The sequence below is a fragment of the Rhincodon typus genome, chromosome 26 (genome assembly GCF_021869965.1).
Source record: "Rhincodon typus isolate 14 chromosome 26, sRhiTyp1.1, whole genome shotgun sequence".
In the NCBI taxonomy this organism is placed as follows: Eukaryota; Metazoa; Chordata; class Chondrichthyes; order Orectolobiformes; family Rhincodontidae; genus Rhincodon; species Rhincodon typus.
The window spans coordinates 12,350,394-12,366,472 of NC_063357.1; the positions used below are offsets into that span (position 1 = coordinate 12,350,394).

General features: G+C 42.4%; 1 protein-coding gene across 1 annotated transcript; it reads right to left on the reverse strand.

The window, feature by feature from the left end:
* Nucleotides 1-366: 366 nt before the first annotated feature.
* Nucleotides 367-9,278, reverse strand: dhrs13b.2 (dehydrogenase/reductase (SDR family) member 13b.2). The gene is made up of 5 exons (XM_020530467.2): nucleotides 9,157-9,278; nucleotides 4,724-4,903; nucleotides 2,738-3,028; nucleotides 2,112-2,450; nucleotides 367-1,063 (listed from the first exon to the last, which is right to left on the reverse strand). Exons 1-5 carry the CDS (start codon nucleotides 9,200-9,202, stop codon nucleotides 726-728), a joined length of 1,194 nt encoding a protein of 397 aa, XP_020386056.2. The 5' UTR covers nucleotides 9,203-9,278; the 3' UTR covers nucleotides 367-725.
* Nucleotides 9,279-16,079: the final 6,801 nt, after the last annotated feature.

Consider the following 16,079-nt stretch of genomic DNA (forward strand, 5'->3'; position numbering starts at 1 on the left):
ATCTGCAGTTCTTACTATCTGTGAATTGTTCTTAGGAGCCCAGTTTGCTTGGCGAAGCCAGAGTGATCCATTGTGAGCAAAAGGGTCAAAGACTGACCTATCCTTCCCTATCAGAGGATGGTGACACTGACAATAGCCATTTTAGAATATGGAGCCCATAATGCCAAACCTAAGCAGGCTAAAGGAATTGTTCCTCATGCAAATGGTGCATAAACTATGGAGTGATGATATACGGAATGTACAACAAAAAGTAACAAAGTAATTGCAAGAACTTTTCTTACAATCAGTTTAACATTCTCCACAATATCTGCATAAGATACAAAGTATTGTAAAAGCTTAGTAAAAGCTTGGAAATTATGGAGGGTAACTACCATGGCCATCTATATTCCACTGGAGAGAAATGTGTCAATGTATGCAGAATTCCTAGTTTCACTTAGCTCCTTTCTCCTGACTGAAGCAGATTTTGAGAAAACAAGAGTGTATGACTACTAGAAAACTGACACAAAGGGTGGACCTTTGGGAAGGCTACTCAGTTTAAATGAATGGACCAGATTGGTTTCAAAACCCATGATAGGTGAACTAATAGACGTTTTCACTGAACCGGTGCAGCTTCAATATAAATATGAGGGGTTAAATAAAATTCATGAACAGTTCTGGCATCAAATTTTATTGCATATTGAACGTTTTACCACGAACAATTATAAGCAAGTACCATAGGACTCTGTTCATTGCTTACCTTCTACACTCACTTGGACGTAGCGTTTGATTGGTTTCTCTAAGCTGGCGTGCTCAACTCGACATACATACGTAACGCCATTGTCCTGGAGGGATGCTGTGAATCTGAAATAACTGGTCATGTTGTAGGTGCCATCCATGTTCCGCTTGTGGGGGGAGAAGACAACGTTCGTCATGTAAACAGGCAGCATGTGCCCCTCACCCTTTTGCCGCAGCCACTTCACCGTTACATCAAGTGGATAATACCGCCCTGCATCACAGACCAGCTTCTGTTCATCCCCTTCGATAAGGGAAACCGAATCAGGGTTCACAGAGACAATGGGCGACTCTACAACATAAGCAAACACGCTGTATTGCAACATTTCACAACAACTGAACACACATTCAAGATTCAGAGGTGCTTTTTGACACTTAGGATTTTCAGCTTTCAATTTAATTAGAATCAGATTAGAATAAGAGAGCTTTTCATTGAGAACATGACAAGTAACCAAGAAAATTTTTTTTAAAAATCAGCAGTTTCAACAGCTTTTGATAGTAATATTTTCTGTACAATCACATTACACAGTTAACACACTGTAACAAAAAGTTGCTGAAACAGTTTGTATTCGAGGCAAAATTATGATGATAGCAGCAGGGCACAAACCACAACATCCATCTGTGAAGCTTTGGCATTTGTTCAGTTTACAGGACAGGGACAATGGTAATCCCGCGCTGCTTCCTTAAGTTTACATTTCTATATTTGGCTCACTTGTCTCTACCACAGAATCACAATCCAGGCCCATATCCAAACACAGAGAATGCTGGAGAAACTCAGCATATGTGGAGAGAGGAGCAGAGTTAACACTGTGTGTCTGGTATGACTCCTCTTCTAATGAGGAGAACATAAGACCAGGAGCAAGCCACCGAGTCCCTCTACAGTAAATAGAAACAACCTGGTGCATAGCCGAGCTGGATTGCAATCACTCTGATCACTAATAATCACGGCAAGGCTCTTGTGATGCTACCTCTCAACTAGATAACTAGGTTCAATTCCCATCTGCTCTGGAGGTCACAACACCCTTGAGCAGGTTGATTAAAAGATATCTCCCTGACAACCAGGGTGAAGGTTTTTTTTGGTGTGCTGGTACAAATCTGAACAACTTGCACTCTACATTCCTGCATGATGTTAAAATGCACCTTGCTGTAGGTTGGAATAATTAATCCAGGCACTACCACTGGAGCAACAACTTCAGCTTTATTCAGGAGGCAGTAAGGTGAAAATGATCCTTTCAACCTTCTGCTGACTTCTGCGCTGTTTTGTTACCAAATGAATGAATACATTTCCATTAATCTGTTAATTTTCCATGTTGATTAATTCACTCGATTCAACATCTTACCCATAATCTCGACCTCAATGGCGTGTGTTCCAAAGAGTGGAGGCACATATACAGAACACATGTAGGATCCCTCATCTTTAACACCAATGTTTCTTAAACGGAGTGAAGCATTTCCCTTCTTGATCTGGTCCATGAATAATTCAACTCCTTTCTCAATGAATTCAATCCGCTGATGTCGCCCATTGTAGGAGAACAATTTCTTCTTGTTCCCTTTGTGCTGATACCGCCAGTCAACGTTAAAGTCTGTACTGTGATCAATTTTGTAGCCGCAGTCCAGAATGAGGTCTTGCTTCAGTTTAGTTCTGATCAATGGGGTCCTGGTGTGTACAATATAAGTCACTAACAAATAAAAACAAACAGTCATGACCATCCATTTTTGTAACAGTTAAATCACTACTAATAACTCAGCCAAAACTATTTGAAATTGTATGTTCTCTGAAGTTCAGCATCTTAAATATGCAGTCGTAAGTTGTTTATATTTCTTTGGATGTTTCATCTCTTGTATTATCATTGGAGTTGATAGAGTTTAATATGCTTATGCAAAACAAATATTGCCCACATCTCACACACATTCTCGCAGCACTCACTCTGAACATGCGCTCAGCTGGTCAACATTAAAACATTACCTTGAACAAACAGAGTGTCAGTGTCACCAATGGATAAATCTTCACCATCAGTTTTTGCTTCACTTTTCTCAACTTTCTGGCTATCGGGCTCTTCTATCTTCCTCATGAAGCCGATTACAGTGAACCTGCTACTTAAATGCTTTAAAGTCACTGTGAACCATATATCTTCAATAGCCTCCTTACCCTCATGCGGCCAGGGCATATGGATGCCGTGAGTAGAATACCTACTAATTTCACATCCTAATGTGTCCAGTTTCTCGTCCACATACTGGAAAACATCTAATGAAGACTCTGTTAAAAAAAAATTGATTCACATAATAAGTAACAGCCAATTATTAGAAATGATGGAAATTAGTCACATAGAGAGAGGTCTCAATATTAATGAAGCACAGTTTGCTGTTCCTCCCACATTGTAAGATCCTATAAATTTTTCTGAAAAATTGAATTTACATCTTGGATATATATATTTAATAGACTGACTTCAGGGAGCTGAAGAACCTGTAGACTTGTCTGTCCCAAAAGATGTTTTCAAACTAAACACTGAAAATGCAGCCTAACTTTTGATTGAAACAGGTCACTCTTAATGAGTAAGCCCTGTCATGTTATAATTTCAGAAGTTGTGCAGAATTGTTTTCTTCCAGCAATGGATTCCTGTTAACACCTTGTCCTTCATGAAACAGAAAGAAATGCATTTGTTTAGCACCTTTTACAAGCTCAAGATATCTCCAAGAGTTTTTCAGCCAAGGAATTACATTTGACAAGTAATCCCTGCAGTAATGTAAGAAATGCAGAAGCCAACTTAAGCACAGCAACCTGCCCAGACATACCCCTATAATTTCACTTTATTGGTAAGTCTCAGTAAATGAATTGCTTCACTATGTTAAGTTCCACTTGCACCAAATTGAAATGGGGTGTGCAAGATTGTTCATTCTTTCACGCTGTGTACTCTGACATGGCAAGTCACATAACCTATGGTTGATATGAGACCTAAATGATTGCATCAATTTTATATTCTATTGGATTATGATCAAAAGGCCAGGTAAGTAGTGTCCACTAAACCCCATATTAATTATGCTTAATTATATGCAGGTGAATGGCATTCATTGAGGCTTCACTTGAGTGCACGTAAGGGGACCCTCTTGAGGTGCAGTGGTTGTGTCCCTCGATTGAGGGGCCTGGGTTCAAGTCCTACCTGCTCCAGAGACGTGTAATAACAACTCTGAACAGTTGATTAGAAAAATCGGTTTAATTGAAAACAAACTACAAACTTGATCATTAGTGGTACTGTCCCTGCCTTTGATCCAGGAAGCCTAGGTTGAAGTCATTTACTGAAACTGTGCTGCAGGACACGGAAACATAAAATTTAGGAACAGAAGTTGGCTATCTGATCCTTCAAGCCTGTTCAACCATTTAATAAAGACCAGGGCTGATGTGGTTCTGGTCCTTTTAAAGTGTTGCCTTGAGCTGGCCATGAATCAGCCTACGAGTTTCCTTGCTCAGCTTCAAACCCTGGATTCAATTAGTTTTGTACAATTAAAGAGATGCATACTTATATTTATCTGGAGAATAATTCGTTTTGAGGACGTTTTTGACTGAACTTGCCAGCTGGGAAACCAAGGGATCATATGGAACATCTGTTTAAATCTCTGGACAATATTACTTACCAGTGACTTCAACAAAAAAATAATCAGGCTGGATATAAAACCAGTATTGCGCTTAATTTATTAATTTTCCAATGGATTGATGGGTGTTACAAATTACCACTCTTGTGTTTTACAGCATTTATTACTTCTTAGATATCAGTGGATTGTCTGAATTATTATGAGCAATGCCATGGGAGATCTGCTACTCTAACAAAATAAACAATGCAGGACTTCATTACAAGTAACTTTGGGAGCATTAAAGCACTCTTATATTGTTTTACTCTATGTACAGCAGAGGGGGCTTGCCTGAGAGAATTAATTTGAAGATATGTTTTATCCTTACCTTGAACTTTAAAAATAATGGCCTCTTCATTTGTAACAATATCACCAAACAGTAGGGTTGCCTTCCTTTTGATGGTGATTGGCCCAAACACTTCAGCCTGTTCATTTTGTTTTTGTCCTACAAACGCGCAATCCAACTTTCTGCCTGGAATCCTGCGTCCATTCTGTGCCTGCACAATTCCTTAAAAATACATAAAAGCATCTAAATAAAAAACTTTTAATACCAAATGCATACCAACACTGCACAAATTACCCAGGCACCTCAATGAATAAACAAATCTTTTAACATTGATTCCCATCATATAATGTCACAGTGGCCCATGAGTTTAAAGTTCAAAAACATATAGTAAATTGCAAATTGAACATTTTAGTCCATTTTTAAGAAGGTCAATTTTCCATCTTACAAAAAGATTGGAGAACTTGAGAATATTAGCTAGGATTTTGTTCTGCTCCTAAAGTTTTCAATTAGTGCGTTATATTCTGAAGCTAATTCATTTTACATGGATTAGATTGTGACTCCTGAAATTAAAGTAGTCTTAAATGCAAGTGTACATGCACAATGATGTTATGTTATTGAACTGACTGCAGTTAAACTAGCCTCAGCCCTAATATGAAGTTAAGTATGAATAGATCTCCATGTTACGGATCCAGTTGTATGTTTCAAAGGCTTTCAACCAGACTGCACTTCACTCTGTCCACTCAATCAGTCCACAAGCTCACAGAAAGATCCTAAATAAAACCCTTAGATTTCTGTAAATGACTCAAGGAGTGCCTTTGATCTACCTTTCTCTGAGTAAGTTGGTCATAAGTTAGCCATCATATTAAATGTAAGTTGATCGAACACAGAGCCAAACACAGGCCATATACACTTCACTGCAATGAATTACATGAATGGGTGATATTGGCTGATGTGTTTGCTGGGGTATAAGACACATAGAAGCATAGAAAATAGGAGCAGGATTTGGCCATTTAGCCCTGGGAACCTGCATCGCCATTCAGTATGATTATAGCTGATCATCCAGCTTAGTACATAAAAACCGAAAGAACTGCAGATGCTGAAAATCAGGAACAAAAACAGAAGTTGCTGGAAAAGCTCAGCAGATCTGCAGCATCTGTGAAGAAAAAAATCAGAGTTAACGTTTCGGGTCCGGTGACTCTTCCTCTTCACAGATGCTGCCAGACCTGCTGAGCTTTTCCACCAACTTCTGTTTCTGTTCCAACTCAGTACACTGTTCTCCTTTATCCATCTTCTATCCAACTCCCCCTTTCTCCCTATTTATTTCAGAATCCCCTTCCCCTCCCCCATTTCTGAAGAAGGGTCTAGGCCCGAAACGTCAGCTTTCCTGCACCTCTGATGCTGCTTGGCCTGCTGTGTTCATCCAGCTCTACACCTTGTTATCTCAGTACACTGTTCTGCTTTCTCCATATACTCTTTTATGTCCCCAAGAACTATGTCTACCTCCTCCTTGAAAAGATCAAATATTTTTGTCCTCAACTGCTTTCTGAGGCAGATAATTCCACAGGCTCACCACTCCCAGGGTGAAGGAATTTCTCATCATCTTAATCCTAAATGATCTACGTTGTATCCTTGTACTGAGATCTCTGGCTCTTGACTCCCTGGTCATCAGGAACATCCTTACTGCATTTACCCTGTCCAGTCCTGTTAAAATTTTATAGGTTTCTAGCAGATCTCCCCTTCATTCTTCTAAACTCCAGTGAACATAGTCCTAACCAGTCCAATCACCCTCCAATGTCAATCTTGCCATCCCTGGAATCAGTTGCACTCCCTCAGTGGCCAGAACTCTTCCACAGATAACAAAGAACTCTCTGTTCTTCGTTAAAGTGAAGATAAGGTGAAGTCACCACGGTCCCAGATGATCATAGGGTTGCTTGTCCATTAGACAGCAACATGATTCATGGGTAGTTTAACCTGAGGGTCACTACACCTCAGGTGAGGGGCTAAGGTTGAGAAGGCAGGACTCTCACATTGACCTCAGCCGATGTAGGAACTGAACCCGCATCGTTGGTGTCACTCTGCACTCAACCAACTGAGCTAGCCAACCCCCCTTCTTTACTTTATTTTGTTCATGGGATGTAGACGTCATTGGTTAGACCAGCATTTATTGCCAATCTCTAATTGCCTAGAGGTAGCGACATTTTAACATCTAGCTGTCTCTCACAAGGAGTTTACAGTTCCATCAGTCATGAAAAGCATTACAACAGCATTGAGCTCAGTTGGTTTTATGGCCAGTTGTGCTGCAGAGAGATACCAATAGCGTGGGTTCAATTCCTGCAACAGCTGAGATTACTATGAAGGACTACCACTACCACTCAGCTGAGGTTAAACCACCACCAGTTATCTCTCTCTGTCTCTATCTCTATCTCTCTCTCTCTCCAGCAGACAGCAGCCCTATGGTCTGGTAAGACTATGGCAACCAAACCTTACTCCTTCAGCGATAACACACACGGAGGAACACAGCAGACCAGGCAGCATGAGAGGAAAGTTGACGTTTTGGGTTAGGACCCTTCTTCAGAAAAGCGGGAGGGGAAAGGGAGCTCAGAAATAAATAGAGAGAGCAGGAGTGTGGCTGGGGAAGATAGGGAACTCCCACTTCCTACAGACTAAGGGGGTAACCATGGGAACCCGCATGGGCCCAAGCTATGCCTGCCTCTTTGTAAGATACATGGAACAGTCCCTCTTCCACAGCTACACTGGCCCCATTCCCCACCTCTTCCTCCGCTACATCGATGACTGTATCAGCGCTGCCTCGTGCTCCCATCAGGAGCTTGAACAGTTCATCAACTTAACTAACACCTTTCACCCCAACCTCAAGTTCACCTGGACCATCTCTGATACCTCCCTCTCCTTCCTGGACCTCTCTGTTTCCATCTCTGGTGACTGCCTCGAAACCGATGTCTATTTCAAGCCCACCGACTCCCACAGCTACCTAGACTGCACCTCCTCTCACCCACCTTCCTGCAAGAATGCAATCCCCGACTCCCAATTCCTCCACCTCCGCCGCGTCTGCTCCCAAGATGGGGCGTTCCACTCCCGAACATCCCAGATGTCATCTTATTTCAAGGACCGCATCTTCTCCCCTTCAGTGGTCGAAAATGCTCTCGAGCACATCTCTTGCGTTGCCCGCACCTCTGTCCTCTCATCCCCTCCCCCCAACAAAAACAAAGACAAAGACAGAATCCCCCTTGTCCTCACATATCATCCCACTAACCTCCGTATCCAATGTATCATTCTCCACCACTTCCGCCACCTACAATCCAACCCCATAACCAAAGATATATTTCCCTCCCCACCCCCATCTGCCTTTCGTAGGGACTGCTCTCTCCATGACTCCCTCATCCGCTCCACACTCCCCACTAGCCCCACCATCCCTGGCACCTTTCCCTGCAACCGCAGGAAGTGCTACACCTGCCCCTACTCCTTCCCCTTTACTTTCATTTAAGGCACCAAACAAACCTTTCACATCAGACAGAGGTACACTTGCACATCCATCAATGTGGTCTATTGTATCCGCTGCTTCTGATGTGGCCTCCTCTACATCGGTGAGACCAAGCGGAGGCTCAGAGACCGCTTTGCACAGCACCTGCGCTCTGTTCGCAACAAACAACAACACCTTCCGGTCAACTCTCCCTCCCACTCCCTGGGTGACATGTCCATCCTGGGCCTTCTCCAGTGTCACAATGGCACCACCCGCAAACTGGAGGAGCAGCACCTCATATTCCGCCTGGGGAGCCTGCAACCCGATGGCCTAAATGTGGACTTTACCAGTTTCAAAATCTCCCCACCATCCCCCAGCCTCATTCCATGACCAACCCTCCCTCTCATCCCGGCCTCCTTGTCCTGACACAACCTGTCCATCTTCTTTCGCACCTATCCACTCCTCCCACCTCACTGACCACTCCCTACCTGCACTCACCTATCACCATACTCCCACCCTGAAGAACTCCCTTCTTCAACACTGCATTGTGGTGGCAGTACCTTGTAGTCCAGGGGGAATAGTCCAAGTATGCTGAGCTAAATTGATCCAAAGAGGAAATCTTCACAATCACAATGGCAGTCAGAAAAATGTCTCCCCCATCCCTAGGTCCATATTATGCATGAGCTTCTAATCTTCTCCCAAATGGAAAAGAAGGGGAAGGGTCCCAAAAGCCATTTTATTCTCCCGGCATTGCCATAGTGAGCCAATGGCGTTCATCGCGTACTGATGTGTTCATTATATTCAAGACCATTTGCAGATATCACCAGGAACCGAAAGATAAGCTGCTGCACTACCATTTTAACCTGGTATTGCACTTTAAGGATCCCACAAGCATTTAGTTTCATTCGAAACGCCGCTTTCCAATCGTCAAATGACAAACGTCAAAATTTAGAACACGTTCTGCCTCTTTCATCGTGGAAGCGTTCGACTTTCTTACCGGCTCCAAGAATCCAAAAATGCAACAAGAACATCTCCAGATACATTGTGCATTGACGGTCCAGGCGCAGCGACAGTTTCGGTTTCGATTTAATGAGGAAGTTTCTGGTAATTGCAGTTTGAAGGAACATCGGTTTCGAAATGAGAACGGAGCGTTGCGAGGTTTCAGCGGGAGGCGGAGCGCTGTGTGTTTCTGATGTGCTATTTCACCTTTAATTTGCGTTTGTAAAAACAAATTACTGGGAATAGTATTTAGTATGCATTCAAGATTTTCAAATACACTCCCACAGCAGCCCTTTACGAATGGGTGCTGGGGTAAGGTTGGGGAAGTACAGTGGATATTTGCTGGACAGCTTTAGTCGAGGGTAGGGGTGGAATGGAAGGGAGGGAGCTTTAAGGGAGAAAAGGGGAGATTGAAACATTTGAGTCAGATATACACAAAAGACGATGCCAGTAATCTTTGACCCACTGGATATTTCCAGCATTTTCTGGAGCATAATGTGGGAAAACGCCATGGTGTTCATTTTAGAAAGGAGAACAAAAGTATTATTTATATGAAGACAAGCTACTGAAAGCTGCACCATATAGGGTATTTGGGATTGTGCACGAAACACAAAACTAGGTGCAGCAAGTAATCTAGCAGGCTAATGGAATGTTGGAACAAAAACAAAGTTGCTGGAAAAGCTCAGCAGGTCTGGCAGCACCTGTGAAGGAGAAAACAGAGTTAACGTTTCGGGTCTGGTGACCCTTCCTCAGACCTGAATGGAATGTTGGCTTTTATTTCAACAGGATTGGATTACAAGAGTATGGAAGTCTTACTACTAACTGTACAAGGCTCTGTTGAGACCATATCTGGGATACCGTGAGCAGTTTGGCTCTCATTTAAGGAAAGATATCATTTCCTTGATGTTAGTTCAGAGAAGGTTCACTAGGATAATCCTTGATATACAACAATCCTTTCATAAGCAAAAGCTAAACGGATTGGGACTCTACTCACTGGAAGTGATCTCATTGAAACATGTAGGATTCTCGAGGGACTTGACAGGGTAAATGCTGAGAGGATGCTTCCCCTCATGGGAGAATCTAGGATCACAGGGCATAGAACCAGAATAAAGAGGTGCCAATTTAAGACTGAGGAGGAATTTCTCGAGAGCCTTTGGAACTCCTTGCCACAGAGAACTGTGGGGACAGAGTCTTTCTGTGTATTTAAGGTTGAGATAGATTCTTGATCAGTAGGTGGATCAAGAGTTATGGGGAAAGGGCAGGAAGGTGGACATGAGGAATGTCAGATCAGTCATGATCCTTTTGAATGGCAGAACAGGCTTGAGAGGACTAACCGGCCTGCTGCTGTTCCTATTTCTTACGGTCTTATAGATTCCAGACATTTTGTAACATCACTGTAGCAGGCAAATGCTTTGCAGAAAAGTTGTCACAAATTCCACTTGTTTATAATAATTAAGCTTAGAATTAAACACGGTGAAACTCTGTAGTGCACTGTCACAAAAATCATCCATTATTGTTGTTGTATGAAAGCATTGTGCCTTTTTCATTATTGAGGAATCAGTTAGCTGGATGGCTGGTTTGCAAATACCAACAGCGTGGGTTAATTTCCTGCACCAGATGAGGTTACCATGAAGGACTCTCCTTCTCAGCCTCTTCCCCTCACCTGAGCTCTGGTGACACACAAGTTAAACCACCACCAGTCCTACCTACCTTAAATGAAAGAGTTGCACTGTGGTGACCTTACTTTGAGGATGTGGGGTAGTCAATCTTTAGTTGTAACATCCTCATGCTTTTCATGAAAACACAAATATGTGGCTAGGCCATAATGTTTGTCTGAACTTTTAGATATTCAACTGTACAGGGCTGGTTTGTAGCATCCAATCCTGATGAGTGTAGGATCAAAAACATTGCTAAAAACAAACACAGAGTCAATGCTAAGTTCTATGTTGTAAAGCAATTACAATGTACTACACTAATAATACCTTCATATTTTCCTCTGAATTTCTCATCCTTTTTAAAAATAGGAGGCATCTCCTAATTCCATGAGTGCAAATTTGGGAATCAAGCAGACACAAATGATTTAATTTTTTTGGCTGAAGTTGCATTATATTTTTTTCCACGAGGCTTGGCAAGTTTTCTTGTTTAATCTTACCAAATTTACTGCAGTAAAATTGCCTACTACACCCCTATGGCATCTCTAACATCTGATTTCTGCTCTCTCTTACCATGCACCATTCCCAGAACAACTTGTCACTCAGCAGATATCCACTGAAAAACTGACAGCACTTGCACCTGTGCCACCTTTGAAAGGCTCTGTGCACCCAGACGAGTGTTGGCAATCCAGTGTGGCCCCCTTAGCAGCAACATCATGGCACAGCTGCCCCAAAAAAGCCACACTGCTCACAGCACATGGCTGGATTCCATTGGACATATAATCCCATCTTACACCTAAGTTGCTGTTTAACCATCAGGCCACATACTTGAAAGGTGTACAGAGGTACGTAGGCTATGGACACGTAAAGTATTCCCAATGCCCACTATAGACTCATAGCTTGTTATTGGCCAGTAGAAGGACATCAGATTCGGCAACAAAAACAAAGTTGCAGGAAAAGCTCAGCAGGTCTGGCAGCTTCTGTGAAAAGATCAGAGTTAACATTTTGGGTCCGGTGACTGAGGAAGGGTCACTGGGCTCAAAACGTCAACTCTAATCTCTTCACAGATGCTGCCAGACCTGCTAAGCTTTTCCAGCAACTTTGTTTTTGTTCCTGATTTACAGCATCTGCAGTTCTTTCGGTTTTTATCAGATTTGGCAAGTAAGTGGACAAATACAAATATGAGCTTTCATTTACAGAAAGCAAAAGGGGATACAAACAAAACCAATCGAGGCTGAATTTAACCCCAACAATGCATCATGACCAAAAATTAATTTGCAGTCCACAATTGTCTGCTACCTCTCATCCATTGGAAGTGGGTGTGAATGATGTTTTGTTTGGCCCGTAGCACCAGACACAGCTGAGCTCTGACAATGGGCAATACAGCTTCTTCTTCCTCCTCAGACTGTTCCCATTCCACAATCCCTGGTGGAAATAACCTAAAACGGGAAAAGAAGGACCATTTCTTAGATCTCAGAACAGTTCAGGATGGCATACCCTGCAGCGGGGCTGAGCACGTCACCATAAATCGACACATGTTCCACATGGATCATGAGGGACATATCGGCATTGTTGATCCACTCCAGGCTCTGCATGCTCTAACTTGAAGGTGCCACCCAGTGTCTTCAAGAAATGTCTGCCTGCAATACACCAGCACCCTACCTACAGTGGACATCAAATACTCCAGCTCACACTGCATTCAGGACAGACCATCATTACAGATAGGATAGATGAGGATGAATTGGCACAGCTTGCACAGGACCCTTGGAAATGGATGAACTGTGGTTACCCTTCAGCTTCACCTTTGGCCTTTCGTAACACCTTGCTGCTCAATTCCACATTATTGAGATGTCCAAATATTTCTGATACCCCCCACCCCCACCCCCACAACTGCCACCCAAGTCCCCTCCTGTAAAGCCATCCTGAAAGTTGGACACCCAGGACCATTTTCGTCCCAGAGCTGTGACCAACTTTAATGAGCAGTCTCTGGGCATGACGGACCAGACCCCTGATCATTTCCGACTGACAATACTGGGTTCCCCTGACTGCTTGTACAGGCAGTCACGGACTGACCACTGAACACCTCGCCAGACTGTACTGAGGCAGCTCCCCTGACAGTAACACTGAATGACAGTACCGGAACTCTCTCCACCTGACCAGACTGAGGACTAGCCCCCAACCAGTTTCCAACATGGCCAATTTAATGAATTTACGTGCAGTGTGTTTGCAGTGCAGGCAGCTAGCTCTTGCTGTCCAAGTTAGATTGATGTTTGGATGTGTCATTTGTCAAGCTGTCACTCTTTCCAGAAAAGTCCCTAAACAACAAGCAATCTTTGAGTGTCTGCACTAAAGAGCAGCTCAAAATGTCAGTAACAGCCTTTGGCTAAAACTGCAAAATGCTAACAGGCACAACATGGCAACGTGTTGCAAGCCATGGATGGTGTGAGCCTATATGTAGGTCCTGAGCGAGCGAGCAGGCCTGAGATGTAGCCTGGTTCAATCCATAAGCTAGGTATTTGTACCTGGACACAAAGCATCACTGCTGAGGCCTTTCAATGCTAGTTGCCAGTATACCCTACAAAGTATTTCGTCTGAGGTATTCCACTGTATCAGAGAAGTACTATGATAGTTTGGCAGATGCCAACGTCTTTAGATCAGGGCCTGGTCTTGAACTGCACTTTCATCTCAGACAACATGGAGGCTGTTTGGAACAAAAGCAAGCTATGTTCACTAGGTACACGTTGGTTTCCGAGTTGAATTTTCCAGATATTGAACTTGTTGGGCAAGTTTGTTAAGATAGAAAGTTGATTAATGGGTTACTGTCAAATGTTTAATGAGCAATAATCACTGTCAGTTGGCAACACACTGCTGCCTAGCTTGAATCTTATCACGTCACTTCTGAAAAGCATAAATATGGCTCAAGATGCTCCCAATGTCGAGAAGGGCCTCACTGGACTGATCCGACTGCACATCTCGCCATAGCCCAAGTCGCTCAAACCCCTTTAAGATTTTGTTGACAATGTGAGCACAATGCTGCATGAAAGAGCTCATGCTTCAGCATCTACTTCAATGTTTTCAACGCATTCAGTAGGGATCAATACATGCAGACGGATTTCGATTGATTGAGTGAGTGGGCAAAAATCTGGCAGGAGTATAATGTGGGTAAGTTTGGAGCTATTCATTTTGGCAGAAAGATTGAAAAAAAAACAATATGATTCAAAACAGAGAACAACTATAGAATTGAGGTAGAGAGGAATGTAAGTGTTCTAGTGCTTAAGTCACAAAACATGAGTATGCTGGTACAGCAAGTAATTAGAAACACTTATGGAATACTATCATTTATTGAGAGGAAATGAACAGTAAAGTTAGGACATTCTGTCTCAGTTAAATACAGCATTAATAAGGCAACATTCTGAATATTGTGTGCAGTTTTGATTTCCTTATTTAAGGATCTAAAGACATTGGAGATGGATCAGAGAAAGTATAGTAGGTTGATACCTGGAATAAGTGTGTTGTCCTTCGAGGAAAGTTTGGACAGACTTGGTAGTTTTACTGGAGTTTAGAAGAGAGAGGGGTCATTGAATTGAAGTATATAAGATGCTGAACAGCCTTTACAAGCAAAGGATGTTTCCTTTGTGGGTGAGCCCAGAATTAGGGACCACTGTATAAAAATTAGGGGTCAGCTTTTCAGGATAGAGGTGATGTATTTTTTTTCCCCTCCAAGGGCATTGAAGACAAGGTAATTAAATACTTTTAAGACAGAGTTAGATAGATTTTTGTTGGACAACAAGCTCAAAAGATTCAGGGTAGATGGGAATGAGAAACTCAAAACATGATCAGAGCATCCATGATCTTACTGAATACTGGAACATGCTGAATAGCCTACTCCTGCCCCTAGTTTTTGGTGTTTAACAACACTCAAGAAGCTCATTACCAGAATTTTTTTTAAAATCCTACTTGATCAGAACACATACACTTCTTTAAAATATTCATTGCCCATCTGGTAGCATGTGCCATCTGCAAAGATGTACTGCAACAACTGTGTCAGTTCTGCACACCCTTCTATTTGCTGAAACCACCCATGCACTGCAGCAACACTCAAACCTGCAACCTCCACCACCGATAGAAGGACAAGAGCAGCAAGGAACATTACATCCGAGCCACACACCAACTGGACTTGGAACCACATTGCTGCTCCTCCATTATTGCCAGGCCAAATCTTGGAACTCTCCTCTAAACGGTACAGTGGGTGTACCTACCTCCCATGGACTGCAATGGTTCAGGAAGACAGTTCACCAGCACTCTCAAGTGCAATTAGAAGTGCACACTAAATGTTGGCCTGGAGACATCCATAGCCCATGAACAAATAAGTATTATTCCCAAAAATAAAAGCACTTTGTCTCTCTACAGCTCCACATTTTGTTTTCCTTTATTCATTCACAGGATGAGGGCATCGCTGGCCAGGCAACATTTATTGCCCATCCCTAATTGCTCAGAGGGCAGTTAAGAGTCAACCACATTGCTGTGGGTCTGGAGTCACATGTAGGCCAGACCAGGTAAGCATGGCAGTTTCCTTCCCTAAAGGGGATTAGTGAACCCGATGGGTTTTTCCCGACAATTAACAATGGATTCACAGTCATCATTAGATTCTTAATTCCAGATATTTTATTGAATTCAAATTCCACCATCTGCCATGGCAGGATTTGAACCTGGGTCCCCAGAACACTGTGTCTTTGGATTAATAGTCCAGCATTAATACCACTAGGCCATCGCCTCCCCTAACAGACATCGTCCATGCAATGCTAAAGTTACAGAAATATTTGCATTTCTACCGCAGGATAAAAATCTGAAACAGGATCAATCAAAACTTTGCAAACAATTTTAATATGTGAGCTTTACAAAAGTTCAAAAAATAACGTACTTAAATGGTATACGAGACAATGTTGTTTATTTATAATAAAAATAAAGTGCATTTTACATTATAACATTAAAATACTCCAAGTTAAGGAAATCTGATAGAGGAATGGACATGAGACATTACATTAGTGATCATTTAGAGAATAAAACCATGAAGAAAAAATTCAGTGTAAGTGTGCGAATGTAGTGAAAATAATACAATGGTGAAGAAACTCAGCAGGTCCAGCAGCATCTGTGGAAAGAGAAACAGAATTGATGTTTCAAGTCCAATGGAAATTCTTCAGAACTGAAGGGGGCTGGAAAATGACAGCATTTTTGCTGTTAGCAAAAAAAAAAGGGAACAGCAGGAGGA

What these genes read in the sequence shown, in the direction of transcription:
- dhrs13b.2 (XM_020530467.2), bottom strand. Translation starts at nt 9,202, where the DNA reads ATGTATCTGGAGATGTTCTTGTTGCATTTTTGGATTCTTGGAGCCG. An exon ending in CATTATTTTTAAAGTTCAAG is followed by an intron (nt 3,029 to 4,723) that starts GTAAGGATAAAA and finishes TTTTTTTAACAG; the next exon opens with AGTCTTCATTAGATGTTTTC. An exon ending in TGACACTCTGTTTGTTCAAG is followed by an intron (nt 2,451 to 2,737) that starts GTAATGTTTTAA and finishes TTTATTTGTTAG; the next exon opens with TGACTTATATTGTACACACC.